Source organism: Hipposideros armiger, unplaced genomic scaffold, assembly GCF_001890085.2.
Source record: "Hipposideros armiger isolate ML-2016 unplaced genomic scaffold, ASM189008v1 scaffold_570, whole genome shotgun sequence".
Taxonomy (NCBI): Eukaryota; Metazoa; Chordata; class Mammalia; order Chiroptera; family Hipposideridae; genus Hipposideros; species Hipposideros armiger.
In genome coordinates, this window is record NW_017731920.1 from 204,547 (window position 1) to 227,679 (window position 23,133).

Consider the following 23,133-nt stretch of genomic DNA (forward strand, 5'->3'; position numbering starts at 1 on the left):
TATAATTGTAGGAGAATGAAGATTGGGACATTGGAATTATATAACCAATTGCCCTTACTTTACAGGGCAGGTGAGGAAAGTACACTCTCTGATGTAATGAAATATACTCTCTAATTTCACCTGTCACTCTTAACAGAATCATCAAACTATTGATCTTAAATAAGGCACAATATGCCTTTCTTCAAAATTTTTATACAAGGTAACAGAAGGAGACTAGCCTTCAAGTGTGGTGAGCACACAGTAGACTATACAGATGTAATATTATAAAGTTATACACCTGAAATTTATACACTATTATTAACCAATCTTACCCCAACAAATTTAATTAAAAATTAAAAAAAATTATAGAAGGGCTTGAGTGCCACATCAATTTTAGAGTGACATTATATTCCAAACAGATTGAAAAAATATTTAAACACCAAATAAAATCTCTAACAGAAATATATATGACATACGTTTAGGAACTCTCAAAATCCATATGCAAAAATATCATGCAAGCTATAAATGAATTTTTTTAAATATGGTATTTAAGATGGACAATAATAAGTGTTGATAAGGATGTATAAATATTAGAACCCTCATACATTGCTGGTCAGAATGTAAAATGGTGCAACTGCTTTGGGAATAGCTCGGCAGCTCCTCAAAAAGTTAAATATAGAGTTACCTTATGAGCTGGCAATCATATTCCTAGGTATATACCCAAGAGAACTGAAAATACATGTTCGCTTAACAGCTTCAACATGAATTTTCATAGCAGCAGTATTTATGGTAGCCAAAAAATGGAAACCAAAAGGTCAATCAATTAATGAATGGATAAATAAAATGTGGTATATACATACAATGGAATATTATTTTCAGACATAAAAGTGAAGGAAATGCTAGTACAAGCTACAACATGGATGAACCTTGAAAACATTATGCCAAGTAAAACCAGCAAGTCACAAAAGGCTACATACTGTATGATTCCATTTATATGAAATTTCCAGACTAGGCAAACCCATAGAGACAGAAAGATGAGCAGTTCTCAGAGGCTGGGCAGAGGGAGGGGAAATGTGAAGTCACTGGGAATGAGTAGTGTTTCATTTTGAGGTGATGAAATTGTTCTGGACTTAGATAATAGTGATGGTTGAACAATTTGTATGTGTTAATTAAATATACTAAAAACTACTGAATTGCACACTTTAAAACAGATGAATTCTATAGTATGTTAATTAAATCTCACTTAAGAAAAATACGATACTAAAGCTCCCATCAGTTGTGTACCATAAGAGAAGGACATGAGGCAGTAAAATGCCACATGGGACACAGATGCCAAAGCTGCAGCTCTTTAGAAATAAAGAACTGTGAAAGTTACACTTACTGTGAAAGTGGGTGATGAAAACCACAGCTATTACATGACTTAAGAAGCTATCCAATATAGCATAGCCACATGGAAACATCTAGCACTAGATTTATCAGAAATAACAACATAATAAAATATTGAATATTTCAACAAAGCTAACATTCTAAAATCTTATACAGGAGGGATAAGCCCTTGCTGCAATTAGAAAATACAGTGCCAATCCAAATTGCATAAAAATACAGAATGACACTGTTAGAAATTAAATGAACTATGCAGCACTATAGATGGTTGCTAAATAAGAATGAAATATTTTATTTATACCAATCACCCCACACTAAGGCATTTTTGAGTCTAGTGGGTTTAGTACCATAGTGGATGTCGAAAAATTTCTATATTTTATTTTAAATATATTCTCAATCAGAAAGGCAGTTTTCTTTTTTATTTTTTCTCCATATATTTCTTTCTTTTCCTTTGGGAAATATTTTCAAGGTGTCCCTGAATTATAAGAATGGAAACATACTTGAGAAGTCCTACTTGTCAATCAAGTTGACAGCTATAAAATAAAATTAGCTATCCTGCTAAACTTTAACATTTAAGGATGAATTTTTAGCTCTGGAATGAATTTAATCATGTGAGTGCTTCTTAAATGAAAAGCTGATGCCTGGTTAATTCTCTCCATGTGACACCACATATTAATTCACATGTCTTTTCTTTAAGGATATTATCCTAATAGGAAAATGTTGTTATGCAAAATATTTGAATATCCCAACCATTGGTGCATTTTGTACTGTTCACAGCAAAGGCTTGATAATAACAAATCTAATAATAGTTAATGAGTGAAAGAACTAATTATTCAATAATTGATAACTTCAGTGAATTTTGGAAGTAGTTTCTAGATTCAAGACATTAAAATGTACACATATCACAAGGAATAATATGCTTTATTTTTAAATCCTTGTCAGCTTAGGTAGTAAAGGATGTATACAGTAGAATTGGATTTGATCGGTTTCATTAAACTCAGTTTGTGAAGACTCTCTTTGAAGTTTTATTCTCCTTTAGTTAGTGTCACTCATCAAGTCATTAGATCACATCACTTCTCATATTCCCTTAGATTCCCTTCCTGAGACTTGACACAGGACGTGGTTTCCAGGGTGTCTGACTACTGATGTGAACAGTACTTGTTACAACCCAGGATGCTGAGCTATGGTTATTAATAGACACATGCAGCCACCCACAGAATTTTCTAATTTATTTAAAAAATAAACTTCTATCTTTTTACTTTAAGATATAAAGACAATATTATGTTCCTAAATGCTATCATACTGGGCTTATTTACAGAATGAAATTATACAATCAATTGTAGTTTTCTACACCAACTGAGTATCTGCCATCAAGCACAAAGTAGGTATTGGCAAATATTTTAGATGGGAAAGCATTATATGAAAAAAATGAATGAAGAATGAATAAATATATATTAGGATATCATTTTCCCTATTGGTCAGACTTAATGTGCTGCATTAGTGCTTCGTTTTAATTTAATTCAACAAAATATTAATACATTGTTGGCATTGTAACATACAAAGATAAAGAAGACATAGTCCTAGAGGTGAAAGTTCTTACAGCCTAGTTCATAATGCATAGGAACATGCATTAACAATTTATTTGCAAGATTGATATGTTAAATATCCACAGTTAAGCATGACAAAAGATATGCATTTCCTAAAGAAGCAGCAAATAATTATCCTTAAAGAAAATATGAGTGTTGGGGATGATGTCATAGGAGTTAAGCTGGGCCAAGAAGGATGAATAGAACAGGAAAACAAATGAACAAAATCACAAGACAAATAGAACAAACAAAACAAGACAATCACAGCATGGCTAAAATAAAGAGGCAGCAATGTACCAAATAGCAACTAGTCTGATATGTTTAATGCCATGATAGGATGGTGGGATATTATTTATTTAATTTGATGTAGGTTTGAAGAGGTAGCTTGGGGACAGACTAAAGGCACTGATTAGGATGTCATCCTTATTTTATAGGCTCTGGAGAGCCACCAACAGAGTGGCTTTGTTCTGGTTTGGTCTAAACAGAAAAGCAGAATATAGCATAGCTACAGGGGAAATCTTTTGAAGAAAATGACAATTTTGTGTTATTAAGAGAGGAGATTCTGCTGACACATGGGGGCCAGATGAGGGGGGAGAGATAGAAAGAGGCCAATAAAAAACATCTTAAGAAAGGACAATGTTGGAGAGGAGTGTGGAAGAAAAGTTGAGACCATTCATATTGATATATTCTATCATTTCACTTAATTAGAAAAAAAAGGATTTGTTGAAAATAAAAGTAGCACGGTTAAGAGCAAACTTAAAGACAGAAAAAATATTTGCAACAGTCACAGCTAGGGAGGGGATAGTAAAATGACATCCCTGAAAATGTAGGGACCAGTTGAGTTCAAAAGGTATGCATTATTAATGTATATTTAATTACCATGATTACATCCTTTCTTCAATAATGCTCATTAATTCCAGATCAAGAATTTTCTATTTAGGTAGTCCAATATGATGAAAGATAAAGACAAGTAAAACTAGAAGGCTATTAGAAGAAATGCTGAGATAGCAGACAATGGAATCCTGGTTAGATAAGGTATTATGGATTGGACTGTGTTCTCCCCAACCCAATTCATATGTTGAAATCTTAACCTCCAGTACCTCAGAATATAACATGATATGGATATAGTGTCATTGCAGATGAAAATGGTTATGATGAGGTCATACTAGAGGAGGGTGAACCCCAATTTCAATATAACTGGTATCCCTATAAGGAGAAATTTGGACACAGAGACAGACATGCATGCAGAGAGAATGCAGAGTGAAGACTGGAGTTACGCTGCCACAGCCCTAAAATTACCAGAAGCTAGAAGACAGACCTGAAACAGATCCTCCCCTAGTGTCTTCAGAGGCCCTGCCAATGTCTTGATCTCAGACTTCTAGCCTGAAGAACTGTGTGACAATAAATTTCCATTGTGTTAAGCGACCTAACTTGTGGTACATTGTCACAGAGGCCATAGTAAACTAAAACAGAAGGCAAAATAGCCAAAAGATAAACAAACTCAGGAACTAAGAATGTATGAGGCTTGGAGGTCACAGTGATAAGTGGAAATGGTAGAATAGGAAATGGCAGAAGAACAAGAGCTTGTGATTAGGGAAGGACATTTAGAGCTGAAATTCTAGAGTTGTAACAGTTCTAAGCTATGATGAGTTCTGAGGAATTGTGTGTGAAATTCTAAGTAGGGTTGTAACAACATGCTGACATAAACTATCATTTATGTGAGCATAAATTTGTATAGTGGCCATAATTTTTCCTTAGAATAGCTTCTTAATAAGTTAATAGTATGTATAACTTGATATTTGGGCAAAGTGCGCAAAAATAATTACTCTAATTTCTTTGACATATTTGAAGATGGCAACAAATATTAGAAATAATAAAAAATGTCTATACCTGAAAAAACATCACTATGCTCTATTATTTTCAAAAAGAAATATGTTGTTAGAGATGAGATAGAAAAGGCGTGGGGATACAAAAGGGTACTCATGCATATTTTGGTGTTTCCCCATTGCAAGCTAACAGCTAACCAATAGGAAACGCTGAAGGACAGACAAATAAATCTACATCTTAACGTTGACCAAGTTCTAGTGAGTAGTCATCCCAAAATCAAAATGAGAGGCTCTAGCAGCAGGACAACTCAGGAACTGGGAAAAATAATTAATAGTTTTTAAAAGAATTAATAAAACAATAAAAATAGCAATACTCTGTTAATAGAGAAATGATACTCAAGAGGTCAAAATAATTGGACTTTCTAGCACAGATTTGTGCAATGTTTTCTACTTCTTTCATATAATAACCTCAAAAACACCCTAATAATGATTCTGCTATCACAATGAACAGTTGCTGGGAAAAACAAAACATAACAAAAAAAAACTTCAAAATGATTTCTCCTTCATCTGGTTGGCCTTATCTTCTTCATTAGCTTCCTTGGTAAATTTCAGAGGTTGAGATTGCATGGCTAACTAGTTACATAATTTTTACACCTGTTTTATTGCATGTGGAATGAGAGAGTTGTCCTCCAAATTTTCTTTTAAAATCTTACAATACCAATTGTTAATTATTCATAACGGAATTTCCTAAGCTCCTATATAATTACCCTCTTGCAATTTATCTCTGGTTAGTTCTGGCTAAAGTAGACTATAAGAAAAAAAAGGAAGAACATTTTAGCTCAAGTTCAATAAAGCCAAGGTTAACTTTAAATTATAATTGTATTGCTTTACCAGACAGCAGCAGCAAATCAGAAAACATCTGGAGTCTTGAGACAAATACATTTGGCTCTAGAATCTGGCATTAATGGGCCATCCAAACAATGCCATAAAACTGGATGGAAACATCTTCCTGAGACAATTTGTCAAATAAAAGTACCAATCTATCTGAATACACTATAACTTTTCCAACTTAAAATAAGAATTACTCATATTGGAGCAAGTACTTCAAGGCATAAACAACACTTGAAGCACCAAATTTAAAAGGGAAGCTTTACATAATTGTTTATGACTGATATTGTACATTATGCTCAGACGCCTATAGAATTTCTATTTTAAAAATATGGTATGACTCTTGCTTTCTTGGGCATGCCTTTTAAAAAATAAGAGGAGCATTCTCACAAACCAGAGTTAGAAAAGAACAATAAAGAAAAGAAAAATTATGGACAATAATGTTTGGATATAGCTTGCTATGATAACAGAGCTAAATAGTGAAAAGTGATTTCAACATAGCATAGGATGTGCCATTGCATACAGTAAGACATTACACTGTATCATAACCTCATAACATATACTCTCAATACTGGTATAATAAAGCAGTCCATTTTACTTCATTGTACTTTTGGTAGCAAAATTACTAATTTCTGTCTTGAATGGTAAAGGTGAAATATGAACATGCAATACATTTAGTATTTTTCTAAAGGATGTGATTCTGAATATGAAAATTTAGAAAAAGAGAAACATAAGAAAATAAGAGAAAAGGAAACGAGATTACTATAAATTTATATAAACACCAGAATTCAGTGTATATACTTATACACTAGGTAAATTACATGGCAAAAAATTTGCAAATGTTGAAGAATATTTACTTGTACAGCCAAGGATCAGAGAGGAGAAACTATATAATACAAAGATATACGAGGTCCGACAATTAAGTGTGAGAATTCACCCTAGAAAAAAAGCTGCATACCTCATTGCTGAATATCACTACGGTCACCTTCAAAGTACTCCCCTTGAAAAACTATGCACTGATGCCAGTGCCTAGTCCACCCTTCAAAGCAATTTTGGAACTCTTTTTCTGGAATGGCCATCAGAGTTGTCATTGTATTACCCTTAGTGTCCTGAATGTCATCAAAATGTCTTCCTTTCAATATTTCCTTTATCTATGGGTAAAGAAAGAAGTCATTGGGGGCCAGATTAGATGAGTAGGGATGAGTAGATGAGTAGGGATGAGTAGATGAGTGTTCCAATACAGTTGTTTACTGGCTAAAAACTCCCTCACAGACAGTACCATGTGAGCTGGTGTATTGTCATGATGCAAGAGCCATGAATTGTTGGCGAAAAGTTCAGGTCATCTAACTTTTTCATGCAGCCTTTTCAGCACTTCCAAACAGTAAATTTGGTTAACTCTTTGTCCAGTCAGTTCAAATTCATAATGAATAATCCCTCTGATATCAAAAAAGGTTAGCAACATCGTTTTGACTCTTGATTTGGACTGACGGAAATCTTTTGGTTGTGGAAAATTGGCTGACTTCCATTGTACACTTTGACGCTTTGTTTTTTTAAAAAATATTTTTCTTGGGAACTTCTGGGAGGGCAACAGTGTTGGGGAATCAGGGAAGGGGAACAGACAAGTTGCTGTCCTTTTGTTCTTCAGTCTAGTTGTGGAGGGTGTTGCCTCACTGGCCCATGTTGGTATTATCATTGCACTCTTCCAGGGTGAGGCAGTTGCTCACCAGCCACTGGACGGCTGCTCACAGCGGCTCATGCCAGCTGCCAGCCAGCCCCACTGCAGCCCACACCATCGCCGGCGACTCACGATAGCCCAGCTCGAGGTCGAGCTGTTGTTCACCATCTTAGCTGTAGAGGGCGCAGCATCACTGGCCCTCATGTGGGATCTGAACCCGGGCCCTATGGCTCAAAGCTGGCATCCCAAGCCACCTCTTAATCAACAACACCACTCAGCCAGCTGGACACTTTGTTTCAGTGTCGTATTGGTACACCCATGTTTCACCACCAGTGACAACATGGCCCAAAGCATCATCTTGCCTCTCCAAAATGTCTTGACAAAGTTTAACTCTGCTTTGCTCATTGGTGAACTCTTTCATGACCATTTTTGCACACACCTTTTTCATGCCAAGATTTTCAGTTAAGATTTTCCTAACTGTTTCTCTACCGATGTTTACTTGGTCTGCTATGCTTCTCACAGTCAGATGATGATTTTGACTCACAATTCAACTACTTTTTGCAGTGTTCGTCAGTTCTTCTCGTTACTGGCTGCCCTGACCTCTCTTCATCAGTAACGCATTCTCTCCCCTCAGAAAAATGTTTAACCCATTTGTACATTGCCATTTTCTTCATGGCATTATCCCCATAAACTTGGACTAACATGTCCCTGATTTCACTTCCACTCTTGCCAAGTTTAACAAGAAATGTAATGTTTGTTTGTTACTCTAATTCAAACTCAAGACATTCTGGCGACGGTACACAAAAACACGCAACAACAATAATGGGTGCAACTCAGCAAGACAGTGTCACACGTCGACACGAACACAACTGTGAGACACTGGTATACCAGGGTTATAAAACCTTACCGAGCAGTTCGTACTGTGCTGCCAGTGTAAGCGCATGGTGGCAAGTTTGTGAACTTGTCAGACCTCGTAATAACTATCAATGTCATAACAACTAAATAAAATTCTCTTCATTTGGTAAAATTTAATTTAATTTATTGAGCATGCATGTCTAGATAAAAAAAAATAATTTTTTTGATCTAATAAAACATTTATAGTTTGAAACATGTGGACCCCAGCAAAGGAATACAAAGTTTGGATGCATAAATTTACCAATGCTAAAGAATGATCATTAAGAAATGATTTTCTGGACTAAATGCCATTAAGTAAATTTAATTTTTTGATCTATTTTTTCTACATAATGCAATTGAAATATTTCTAATATTTTACATATCTAGTTGTGCTGCTCTGAAAATATTTTAATTGGCATCAGTTCTTTCCCATTTAAATTTTACAGCGATGATTTGTGACTCATTAATCAGAAATTTGCTCATATTAATTTCTGTATAGTTTTCTCTTGTGACTATTATTTCTATCAGCCCTAATTTTCTTGGCCAAATGCTTTTCAGCACAATTGTGTTAAAAAATTTAATTCTCCCACCAATTTTTAACTAAGAAACATTTTTACCCTGTTCATTTTTAGGCATTGTTTGCTGATTATTCCTTATGATTTGAATACATAGGTGAGAGCCTGTGCTTACTTCATTTTAAAACTAGTTTTATGAGTTTGTTCAAGTATAGATACCTGTAAAGAAGGAAAGAAAAAAAAAGTCCATGATGGCACCACCTGTATAATTTCTTTTAATACTAAAAATGAATACATAAAATAATTCATGCACATATTTGGAAAATTGAAACATATATAAAACTTCAAGGGTAGAAGTAAAAAAAAATCTCCTTCTCCTAAATTAACCAGTATCAACAGTTTTCTCTGAATTATACATAAGAATATTATTTGAGTAAGTAACTCTTAGGTAACCATAGAAAAATAACAAGCACTTTATGAAATTGAGAGAGAAAGGGAACCTGAGTGGGGCCAGTGCATGCACTGGGTTGGGGATGGGAGAAACAAACTCAGAAAGGAAGGTAAACAGAATAGCAGGCAGAGAACACACACATGTCTGTGGAAACAATTGGCTGAAGCCTCGGGAGAAATGAAATGTGTTTTCTCTCTTCCATGTCTACCTTTTTTCTTAGGTAAGATGCCAAGCACGTTGAAATAACTAAACACAGCCTATTGAATACTTGACACAGCTTTCAGATAAACTAATAATTAAGGCAAACAAGTTGAATGGAATCCTGGAGACTGAAAATCTGGGTGGCTGATTGAATTTCTGACTGAATGGATTTAAGTGACCAGATGTTTTGGTATTGTGTAGAGAGAATTTTGACTTAATGAGAGCCAAGAAAAAGGCAGATTAGCATTTGGCACTCCTGCAGTTCCTCTGCAACTCAATTAGGTAGCTTTGCACATGAGAGTAATTCCGTAAATACTTGCTGGCTAAGTGATCAAACCATTTTACTGTATTTTTCGCTTTCAATCAGTGCTTTGGTTATTGTACGTATAAAAGTGATCTTGGATAACTTAATATACAAAAGGATCAACTGACACAATCTAGAAAATAATATGTCCTAAAGAGCAACATTTCTTTTGAATTCTCTGTTATGGTTTTAAATCTGTTTTCCTGGTGTTGGTTGATTATATTCCCACAAAGAGGAGATCATATCTTGTAATTTTTATAAAAAACTAATATTACAGAAGTTTATATTTCAATATTATTCCCAACTTCATTTTTTCTTCAGAGATTTTGGAATTTTATAAAACTACCAATTTTTGGCTCCTAACATTGAATGCAGACATAATTATCCTCATTATTTCAACATCTCCAAATACAGGTACAGCCAGGAGAGTTTGCCTCAAATTGGAATGCCTTCAAGTCATTGCATTGCTATTATATCTGAACATTTCATTCTTAAGGGAGAGAAGAGCAATATTTTTTTCAAGGAAGATTAAAGTTATTAACTTAGTCACAAGAATAGAAATCGTATGTTGTAATTATATTGTGGGAGGCGGTGTAGGGTCATGGTTCAGAACATGGACTTTAAAGTCAAACAGATTTAAATTCCAATTCTGAATCTACTCTTAAGTCATATATACCTGTTTACTCTTACCTGACAATAAGTCCCTTAACCTCTCTGCGTCTTGGTTGTCTCATTTATTATATAAGAATAATAAGATCTGATTCGTGGTCCATGTTTGTTGTAAGACTTACATGATAATGAGCAATACATACAGTAGCCCTGCCTCCCATATGCAGTTTCGCTTTTTGAGGTTTCAGTTACCCACAGTCAACTGAAAATATTAAATGGTAAATTCCAGAAATAAACAATTCGTAAGTTTTAAACTGAGTGTTTCAGATTAGCATGATGAAATCTAACAACGTCCCACTCTGGCCCGCTTAGGACATGTGTCATCTGTTTGTCCAGTGTCTCCACGCCGTGAATGCTCCCCACCCATTAGTTCCTTAGTAGCCACGTGAGTTATCAGATCGACTGTAGAAGTATCACAGTGCTTGTATTCAAGTAACCTTTATTTTACTTAATAATGGCCCCAAAGCACCAGGGTAATAATATTGACAGTTCAGATATGCCAAATAGAAGACTTAAAGTGCTCCCTTCAGTGAAAAATGAAACTTCTTGACTTAATAAGGAAAGAAAAAAAATCATATACTAAGGTTGCTAAGATCTACGGTAAGAACAAATTTTCTATCCATGAAACTGCCTAATTTATAAATTAAACATCATAGGTATGCACGTATGTATAGAAAAACATAGTATGTATAGGACATATATTTCACAAATATTAAAAAAGGCTTAACACACATATAAATGTAAATAAATTAACCGTGTGTGTATGTGTGTGTGTGTGTGTGTGTGTGTGTGTGTGTGTGTGTGTGTGTGGAGAGAGAGAGAGAGAGAGAACAAGTTTGCACACGTTCTAGCTTAGCATAATGCCTGGCACATAATAACACTCATGAGAAGCAACTCTTAGTAAGTATTCAGGTAAGAATTCAAGCAGATATACCCATGTTCAAATTTAATTCTGCAATTGTTTAGCTGCACATTCTTGGTCAAATTATGTCAATTTCTGAATCTCAAATTCTTCAAATGTATAATAAGATTAATAAAACTTACTTTTCAGGGTTTTGGGGAACAAGATTAAAAGGGATAAAGTGTATAAAACACCTGGAACAAATCTGAATATAAAAGATGTACTATATATTATTTTCCCCATGATCTTACACATATTCTGTAACCCCTTGATGTTTTACTTCTTGAATTTTAAAATATATAAAACTGCGTATGTGACCTTATAGCATTGTTGTGTAGATTTAATAAGATGATATATAAACTATCAAACCAGCCACCACATAGCTGGTGTTCAATGTCTTTCAACTCTATAAGTGGAGTTGTATACAAATCTACAAAGACACCAAAATAACATACGTCTGAATGTAAAACAACATCTTAAATATTCTAAGAAGAACTTAGAGTCTGCCAAATCTTTTCAAAACCTAATAAAAATCTGTCAATATTAAGACGGAAACATTATTGAGAGGAATCCAAGTGTCTTTTTCCACTTGTCAACCAAGTCAGGCATATATAGGTGTTGGGTCCATAGAATGTAATTCCTGAGAGGGTCAGGGCCATATTCTGTTTGCTTACCCTTCCATCCTCAGTGCCTAACCAACTGTCTAGAAAATAGCAAGTGCTCAAAGAACATTTCTTGAACAAATAAGTAAAAGTCACTCCCAGCAAGGCTCCAGCCAGGATCATGCAGAATCAGGCTTCCTCTGAGTTCAAACAACAAACTGCCTCCAAAGTAAAAGCCTTTTGCCCTCTGGAATATCCAGTGCATAGTCCCGGCCTATTTTCCTACCAACGTGCATGGTCATTTGACCATTAAAATAACTGTTTCTTCAACTTCCACAGGTCTCCCACCAGGAACTATTTGCACATATTTCACACATTGTCAAAATTACCATATTTCCCCAAAGAGTGAGGTCTGAATTAATGAAGTTTTACTAAATTTATATTTTATGAGTGGTTTAACCTTTGAACAAACACATGACAGGCAAGTGGCAAAGCAGAATATTTCCTTAGAATTGAATGGACACGTAAATTTGATCTTGTAACATTTGCGCACAAGGTGACAATTTCTGATGCAGTAGGAAGCATTACAAATGTGCAGAAATCAATTCAGCCATTAGGAAAAAGCAACAGTTGCTAGGAAACCACATTCCAAATAACGAATATTATAGTGCTGACCCAGACAATTACCATATGCCTGACATGACATCAACACAAAGCTTAACAGATTTTTAAAAGCACTTGTGACACTGAATTGTTCACACCATATTTGCAACTCAGCTGATTAAAGAGTTGCCTTTCAATTACTTGAAAACTCAATTGTATGAACAGGCAAATACAAAATCAAACTGCATTAATAACAATGACAGATGCTTCCTAGGGTTTACCGAGTCTCTCCTGTGTATTTAGGGTGCATGTATATCTGTGTCATAACTTCACTTAATTGAATAAAGTCCATTCAATTTTTAAAGGATCTACTTTTCAAATTGGCATACACTATTTCTATGTGTTTGTATATTCATAGAAAAAAGCCTTTAAGAATATACAACAAAATGTACACTGTTGTTATGGTTGGTTGGTAGATTACAGGTGATTTTGACTATCTTATGGGTGCTAATTTTCAGGGATCACTTTACTTTTCATAATTTCAGAAAATGAATAAAGTTACTTTGAAATAATTTTTAAACTTTTATTTGGAACTAGATGTGAGATTTTGAGACAGAATAACAAACCAAAGGCATAAAACCTAACATTGTAGTTAGGAGACAGATAGCCCATCACTGTCTTACACATTATTCTATCTTGCTGTTTTTGCATCATTTTTGGTATTGTCATATTCAAGATACTAATGTTGGCATATGTGCATATGGCAATTAGCCATAAAAGAGATTAAGTTAAACTGACAGTAAAGATAAAAAAGATAATGGGCTAACCTACCCCCAAAATGAGTGGGTGAAATCATATCTTAATGTCTCTTTAGGAATGAGAATTGGCAGGCACAGATTCTTATTCTTTACATAAAGCTCAGGTAAAAAACACATTAGTTACCTATCTGCTTAGAGGCTTCACACTTCCAAAGCACACCACACAAGAATCAAATAAAAATGAATGCCTTTACAAATATAATTATTAGCCTTTTGTTAGGACATTGTACAAATACTACTGGGAGGTATACTCTCTGGAGACAGGCTAAAATAAATGAAATAGACGATAACATCTTTTGGAGTATTTACCCCAGAATCATACTACTTAACAGAGAAACTTTACCAGTATAAAATATTTAAACCACGTCTCCACTAAAGATGCATTTCTCTCCTGAAAATGTGGAAGTGAGAAGACCGCTGAACAAAATCAAACTGAGGAATGTTGCACTTTACATGCGCAGTTTCATGCAAATGAATTTAGCTTTCATTCCCATTGCTTGGTTTTGTTTTTCTTTTTACTAACTTATTATTATACTATTACTAACTTTTCATGTAGCAAAAATATGCAAATACCTTCACAAAAGAACTGCTTGACAAAAAAATCTGTTTGAAAAATATAATAAAACTCTTCAGCAAGACCAGGACTTTTAGAAATGTGTGCCAGGCAAACTATTTTTTCACAAACTGAAAATATGATTAAAAGTAACTATATTATACTAGAATCAGTCATGATTCAAGATAAAAGCTAAAGTAAACTAACAATGGAATTGTATCTCCTTGACATCTACATTACATATGCAATACTGTGTATTAAATCATTATGCTGACATTTTAGAAGGATGATAAGGCATTAAGGGTGGTCTGCCTGTTGAAGCTCAGCACTCCATACAGTATCATGCCAGAAGTGTAAGTCTATGATTAAAGCAAGTGTTTCGTTCAATATATAAAAACAATTATTTAGAATATAAGACAAAATCTTTAAAGTCAAAGACTATCCTATAAAAAAAACATAAATATAACACTTAAAATATGGAGCTTCTGCATTACTATCCACAATAAAAAAAATAAACAAAGGGAAAATAAACAGAGAAAGAACAATGGAATAACATGGCTAGCAGATACCCCCAACTCATTCCGGCTGGTGATCTTAATTGTCAGAACAGTGATGGAATAATACCTATTCCCTCCCCCACACATAACTGAACCTGTCTCTCTTACTTTCTAATTAAAAAATGAATCATTTTGGGTGGAATATCTCTAAAATAGATTACTTATTTCCATTCTCCTAAGAGAACATCTAGTATAAATTTAAATATTCTTTAAGCCTAAAGCCATGAAAAGTACAACTTATTAGATAATGAAATACTAAAAGCAATAGGAAAAATCTGACAATATAAAATTTATTTAACATGCTTTTATTTAATAAGTCTATAGAGTGTAGCAATTAGGTGGTCTGACTAACTATGATTTTATTCTTTTTTTCTTCACTTGTAAAATGAAAATAATGGCAATACTTCCCGTATGGAATTATTGTGAGGCTCAAAAGAGTAATTACATAGGAGGCGCTCCAAACAGTGACTACCTGGCATACCTTTAAACGCTTCAACACATGTTATTTATTGTTATTCTGCAGTAGCTAGTTTAAATACAGTTAGATGTTTCTGTCTTTTCTATTTAAAGATAATTTCTTCTGTAACTTGGGTTGAAAATAGGCATAAAATGTAGATTAGTGAGAATGATTCATTATGAAGATGAAACCCTTATAAAAAACATACATCACTTTGAATTTCCATTTCCAGTAAGAGCAGATTATATAATATGAACAACCCTCGAAAGGTCAGCCCTCAATGCAATGAAAAAGTATTGTAGCAAGATATAAGGGAAGATGAACCTGAGGAGAGGTGAGTACAGATTTGAGGGTGCTTTTCCACGATGGGCATCTGCTGACTTCAGAAGTGACCCAGAAGGTGAGAAAATGAGCAGGGCTTTTGTCAACCTCATAGGACTACAGGGACAAAAATTGGAGTCCAAGGATTGCCAAGGGGGAGGCCTTAGTAAACCCTCATACTTTGAGATGAGACCCTGACAGGAAGCACAACAGGTTACAGGCAATACCATCAACATAAAATGAATCAGAAGTAAACTGGCCCTCACAGAGACTGAAACCCAGGGTTGAATGCAAGAGCTCCTAGCAATCCTTTCCAGCCAGAAGCACATATGAAATTTCCCTATAGGAGGGTAACATCATTCTGAGTTTCAAGTTATTTCTATAATTTTTATGTATATAATCTTTAGCACTCAAACAAAAAGACAATTAAGCACACAGGAGACAAATAACATGACTAAAAATCAAGCAAAAGAATAAACAATGTAGTAGACCACAGGGGTTCTAGAGAATGGATTTATCACAAATAGTTTAAATTAATTATGGCTAATATATTTAAGGAAATACAAACAATATAAAAATTTGTCAGATAAATGGAAACTTAAAAACTATAAACTACTATGAGCAACACTAAGTATTAAATGGATGGGCTTAACAGATGATTTTTATAATGAATTGAGGTGATTATTAGTGAGTTAGATTGATTTGAAGAGAGTATATAGACCTAAACTCTGATAATTAAACAGAAGCAAAATACAGAAGAGAATCTGTTATACTTATCTACTGGCAAACTGTCAGTGAAAAAATACTTTAAACATATTCTTTTTAAAAAAACATAAATACATTTCTAGTACCAAATAAATTCACTATTAGAATAGATCAATTAGAAAATATGTTTAGCCATAAATTTTCCCAGCAGTATTATATGGTATTTTGTATATTATTGCTACAATAAAACAATGATTTACTAAAACTGCCACTATGTGCATTATCTAGGATATTAAAAGTAAATTAAAATGTGTTTATTAGATAAACAAGAGAAGCAAGGATAACTGGGCTCAGTATCTTAATAGTAAATTCATATAATACCTATGTATTTCTTTCTGACCCCTTAGGTTTATCTCCTTAGATACAGATTTTAGAGGTAGATCATTTCAAATAAGTATACATACTTCAGGGTAAAAATTACTAATTAGAACTTTGTAAGTAAACAATTAACAAAGAATCACAGAGAACTAATCCAAGTTATCAAGTAGTTTTTTTTTTTTCCTAAATACAATCTTGGGCTGTAATCTCATAAGGTTGATAAATATTGCAATATTTGTAAAGAGAAAATCCCTTCAAATATTAAAATAACAACACCAGGTTTCCTTTGTAAATAACTATTTTAAAATTAATTGGAAAATATTTATTTCACAATCTCAAAAAAAATCCTGTAAACTCATTACAAGATTTAATTGAAGCTTAAGAAGCTAAAATTTAAAGTATTATAGTACATGTAAATTGTACATTAATATTACTACCTTTGAACTAGGCAGTTAGAAGAAATTCATAACATTTCCCTGATTTGCAATGGAGATTGCTAAACAGGTTAGGACTACAGCATGATTACACCATGTTTTTTGAACTCTATTTTACAATCTCTCTATAATTGTCTCATCATATAAAATGTGCTGTTCTCTGAACTAATAAAGGGAATTTGCATTTGCATGCCTATGTGGTAAAATTCAATGAAAATATTTTTTAAAAACTGAAACCCAGAAGTAAAACTTAGATATCTGGACACACTAACTCAGTCTTCTTCAAAAGCTTTAAGTCATGAAAATGCTACTTGTCTTTCTACCACATATTCCAGTCGGTCCTCAACCCAGCTTCTTTTTCCTTACCACTTTTTTTTTTAAAGAATAAAGCACAAATAGTAATAAATGTTTTGTTTTAATTAAAGAGTGGTTAAACTGTTTGCATAAGTTAGTCTTTTCAGCACTAAAAATTCTACTCAAAATACTTTGGTAAGATTAGGTTCACAAGTTAATGAACAGCATGAAATTATATAATTTTCTAGTGACATCACCATGTGGCTAGCTCAAACAATGGGAGGCAAATGAGTCTGGTTTACTTTTCTTAAATTGTCTATTGCTTAAGATATAAGAAAATCAGATTCCTGCTAGGGAGGGAAAAATGGAGTAGACATAATGCTGGCATTTCTGTATATTCAGCCAGTAGAATAAACATTATATTGATAAAGTACAAAAAATTCTTAATCACTATTTTTAAAAGTAGCCTTAATTAAAGTCACTTTGGGCTGAATTTTCAGAATTAAAGTAGACCAAATTTGTGTATGTTTTGCAGATACAGTCCATATTAGCCTCTGAGTTTCATTAGAGCACTATGGAAAAATAATTTGCTTGAGTATTATAAACTGAAGAAGTAAAATGCTATATTGTTTGGTGTTTTTTTTAATTAAAAAAAGTTAACCCAGTTTTATGGTTAATGGTTCAAGGGCATTACCAATCACTTGCAAGCAATTATAACTGATAATTCAGGTTCCTATCCCATCATGACAGGTGCCTCAAAAATTTATAAGGCATATAAAAATTATCAACTTACTTTTCAAAATTTGAGAGGTTTGGTAGTTTTCTTCTGAGCACCTATTGCAACTCAAATAGCTTAAATTTTAAATAGCCTAACAACTTAGATTGTTTGAAGTAAACAATCAGCTGATCACACATCAACTCTACTGTAACACCCAAGCGTTTTTAATGAAAGATTCTTTCAATAAGTTTAGAAATGTTCCCATGGCAACAAGGTAGACGCCAATTCAAAATCAAATTAATATCCCCAAAAACAATCCCAAACCATGAAAATAATATAAATTAATAATGAAGCTAAAATTATTAAGGTGGTTTATTATTTTGAATTCTCTTTCTGCAGTCTTATTAAATCTTTATGGACATTTCCTCTTCTGATCTAATAAGACTTTCCGATTTATAAGACAGAGCTAATGCTATATCCCACAAATGAAAATACAGATGGGCACACTGTAAAACAGAATTCCCTGGCTTTGTTCTTTGGTTTATTTTGACAACGCTGAATCAATGCAAATTGTATCTATATTGTATTCCCTATAAAAGAAAATCCAACATAGAAAAACAATCCCAAATAATAACACTGCCCAGCTGGTAATCTTGAAAACTTAAGAACTGATATGAATTAAATGCGGAATGTGTATGCTGACAGTTTGCAGCAGATCTGAGACAGCATTCCTTTTGTTGTTTTTCCTGACAGTGGTAGAAGTGTCATTCATATACTTGAATAACTCGATAATTATGTCCGGAGGGGACTTAAACTAGATTTTTTTTTTAATGAGCCTTGATTTTCTATATTCACCTCTGGTGGGAGTCTTTCCCTTTACTTTTTAAAACTGTCAAATGTAAACATATATGTGAGCACTAGAGAAGAGTAATAAAATGAATAGTTTTGCACTATACCCGCCATGTTTACTTTCCCTATTGCATCCTCCGCTTTCCTGTCATCTTCGTTCTTTCCCTTGGAGTTAAGCACCATCTTGAATTTTGTATTAATCATTCCTTTTCTTTCCTTTAAACTTTTTCCATCAATGCAGGTATTTCTAAATTGATTTTTTTTTCAATTTTCCCAGTTATAGCTTCCCTGGTGGTCTAGTGGTTAGGATTCGGTGCTCTCACAATTTTCCGTTATGAATTTAATTAAATGGGACCAAACTGCAACATACCCTTATGAATGGCTTCTTTTGATCAACATTATGTTTTTGACAGTCATCCACGTTGATGTCAATAGCTGAAGTCATTCATTTTTCTCAACTGTATGGTATCCCAAGGCATAAATTTATTACAGTTTATCCATTCTATGAAATGGATGTTGCAGTTATTTCCAGTTTGAGGCTATTACGAAACTATTGCCTCAAAGTGGATACTCTTGTGTGTGACTTATGCTACACATGCACAAGTAGTTCCCTGGGGCAAACCTCTAGGAGAGTGATCGCTGGGTTGTAGCAAAGGCACAAATTAAACTTCTCTAGTTAATGCCAAGGACATTGTACCATTTATACCCCCACCAGCTGTGTGTGAGATTTCCTGCTGCTCCAGATTTTAACAATAGTGGCTCTGTCAGACTTTCAAAGTTGTGCCAAACCAGTAGGTAGGAATGCTCTATTACAGTGTTATCAGTATATATTTATCTGCTTATTGATGAGGTTAACAAAAGATACTTGTATTAGTCAAATGTGTTACAAAAAATTCTCTTAGTTTGTGGTTGTCTTTTTGTTCTCTGATAACAACAGGAAGGTTGTAATCTTAATATAGTAAAATTTATACATATTTCCTTTATGATTTGAAAATTTTTTACCTAACTAGTTTAGAAAAAAACTGTTCTCTAAGTCAAAAAATCCTAATTATAAATTTATAGTTTTATAGTATGGCCTTTCACATTTAAACGACCTGGAATTGCTTTATGTAACGACTCATGAAGTAGAGATCCAATTTTAATATTTTTTTCTACATGGATAACCAATTATCCTCAAACCATTTATTAAATAGCTCATCCTTTCCTCACTGATCAATGGCACCTTTGTCATTTAGCAAGTCCTCCTTTTCTCTGATGTACTGCAGTTTCATTAAAGTATGTTTAGTTATAGATTCACGATCTTTTGTAGAATTCTTTAGAATTACTGTGTCTGAGAAATGATCAATGTCTTTCAATAGTTCCAAATTTTTTTCCTTTTTACGTTCTCTTTATTAACTTCATTTGGAACCCCAACTGAACATACAGCAGGTGCCAAAAAATGTATACACATTTTAAGAAAGGAAAAAACTGTATTAAAATTACGCTGATGGTAACCACTTTGAGCACCTCTTGTAATTGCAGAAGTCAAACGTGACTTTACTCATCTTTTGTTATCAGTACATATTATTACAATTTAATAGTTTTTCCTTTCTTAAAATGTGTGTACATTTTTTTGGCACCCTCTGAATATTACGTCTTCTCACTATTTCCTTCATGTGTCCTACATATTTTACATTTCACATTCTCTTATTCATATTTCCCCATTTTTGATTCTCTGAGCACAATTGTGGATAATTATTGCTTCAGCTATGTCTAATCTGCTTTAAAACTCATTCACTGAGCTCTTTTTCTAAAAGTATTACATTGATTACTTAGAAATACTCCATTTCTTTTTCAAATCTTCTGTTTCTGCCTCATATTCCAAAGCTTCTCTTTTACTTCTTTACACTAAATAGTGTCATTTTGATTCTGTCTGAAAATTTTGATATCTGACAACACTCCAGATCTGTTTTTCTCATCCGCTATTTCTACTGTCTCTTAGCCATAGTACTTTGTTTTCTTGTGTATGTTTTTTGTTTCTGTTTTATCTATTTTTTGTTGTTGTTTTTAATATTAGCTACTCATTCCCAGAGCACTTTATTTGTGAAAAAATCTTTGAGGATGGGGTTGAAGATGGCTTCCTCCAGGGAGAAAATAGTGTTTCCTAATTTCCTACTATCACTGATAATGACAGAGCACTTAATTAAAATTCACCACTTAAATTTTGTTCAGCTTCCACATATAATGCGATTGGCAAATTTCTCTCATTCCTGTGTTTAGTGTTGTGCTTAATAGTCTTTTAAAAATATTTTAAAATATTTAACACTGCATTTTAATAATCTTAATCAGAAGGAATGCTCAGGGTATATAATTTGCCATAATGCCAGAAGCAGAAATGTATTAACATTTTGAAGTTTTTATCCCTCTATTTGTTTAACTCATAATGAGCTGTTATAAAAGGGCTGCCTTAAATTCAAGGTTACTTCTCCAAATACAAGATTTCTGTGTTATAAACATTCACAGTAACACTTCTGGGGTCCATCAGGCTCTGGCAAAACTGCAGCCATGTGACCTAATCCATTCCCAGATGTAGATTCCCAGATGGAAGGAAGCCATCAGTGCGAGAAAGAGGACAACACACCAGAAGCTACATTTTCCATTTTTAAAGTTTCCTCAGTTATTGAGCTCCAACCTTTAAGTTCTGTGACATAAAAATTGCAGAAATAACAGTGAGGCCTTAGGCTCCGTGAGGAATACCTATACACTACCCACAGGGAGTCACCCAGGTCCTCCAGTGGCTTGCTTCTTTGTTTCTTGTTTTTGGATTATCTCTCAGACTCTGATTCTGACCATTATTCTTGCTTTGATTTGGTGACTTGGACACTGACAGCAAGTCCTTCCACTTGCTCTAATCCTTTAGCTCCTTTTTTTCCTCCATGGGTATTTGATTTACACACATTTTCCTATGTTAGATTATATCCCATGTGTTCTTCTCCTGGATATATGAGTTATCTCTAGTTATTCCTCATCCTCCTTGAGCATCTGATTTACCTAGATCTATAAGCTACAGTAAGTACAATTCAGAAGTGAATTTTTTTGCCCCCTTCAGTTAAATAAGCATTACTACTCAAACGAGATTGTTGAAAGGGTTACCTGAATGGGTCTTCCATCGGGTGTCAGGACCTCTTCTGAAAGTTCCATCATCTTCAGGGCCATCAGGGCAATGGGTTTAGCATGGCACAGGCTTTTCCTGTGGAGTCCTGCAGCAACACAGTATGCGTCACCTATTGTTTCCACCTGCAGCAAGCAGACAAATTAAATGCAAACATATGATAATGAGCCAGAATAGGAATGATTAGTTATCTGCAATCACAAATGTTGCTGAAAAGCATGTCAGCAAAACATGGATAAATTAAGCAATTAGACAACTGAGTGTAATCACAGCAGAGTTTGCAAACAGCCACAGTAAAATACTGACATGTCACTCCAAGGCCGTTCATCAACATTAGCACCATAGACGATCATTGAAATTGAGAATAACTATAATATAAAATAATTATCCTCTGCGAAAAAAAGTGTCAGGGCTTTACCTGGACAATTTCCAAATAATGACTTTTTCAAAGCCCCCCTCTCATCTCCTTTTAACCTTTAATATTGGTTATGTTTGAGACATTAAAAATTGATGTGCAAAAACCTAACCATAATCCTACAATTAAAGAGTTAATAGGCGCAGTCAGTCTCTCCCCACCCTGTTCTAATCCTGCTGTCAGCAACCATCCTGAATGGCCATTGCTTTTGTTCAATATTTTAAATATTTACCCCAGGTTAAAATCCCCAAATTTCCAAAGCATAGAATATGACATACAAGTTAGGCACAACTTATTTTCAGAGGGAAAGTTCACTAGTTATCCAATGTAAATATGATGGTAAAATCTTCAAGAGTTCTAATATTTTAATTAGAGCAAAGTGATGAACTATTGTATATAATGCTCAATTGCAATATCACCTTTTCTCTGAAGCTCTCCATGGTCATTCCATTAGTTATTAGTAGAGCTAATCCTTTCTTCTATTTGGTTCAGCAGCACTTTCCACACCTAGTTGCTATAGCTTTCATCATAGGCTACAATCAATATGTATCTATGTATAATCAATATGTATCCCCAGCTGTGATGTGGGCTGTTTAAAAATGGGACCGTGTATTTTTCATCTCTGTATTCACAGGGCTTATCATAGTGCCAAAAATATAGATATTTAACAAATATCTACCAAATGAATAAATACATTAATCCACCATGTTTACCATGATTACAATAATAATCATTCTATTCGTTTGCTCATTTTCACCATTCATTTCATGAGCATCGTGTAGACCTGTGTGCCATGTAGAGATGTGTAGGAAAAATAAAACAGCCTCTAAATGACTGGAAATGCTTTTATCATAAACATACCAAGAAATACAGGATATTCTATTAGTTGAGATTTAATAGCCATAATTAAATTTCATGTGAGTACATTCTAACACTATAGTAACACTATAGTATTAAAAGATGTAGTGCATTAAATTCTGTGAGCAGTAATTTAGAGAATATGATA

The 23,133-nt window shown here is 33.8% G+C and overlaps 1 protein-coding gene across 1 annotated transcript in view; it reads right to left on the minus strand.

The window, feature by feature from the left end:
- The window catches only part of GUCY1A2 (guanylate cyclase 1 soluble subunit alpha 2), a 302,341-nt gene that overhangs the window by 53,766 nt on the left and 225,442 nt on the right, over positions 1-23,133 (minus strand). Inside the window, exon 6 of the mRNA XM_019623961.1 lies at positions 21,694-21,837. Coding sequence (XP_019479506.1) covers positions 21,694-21,837 — 144 coding nt within the window. The remainder of the gene's footprint in view (positions 1-21,693; positions 21,838-23,133) is intronic.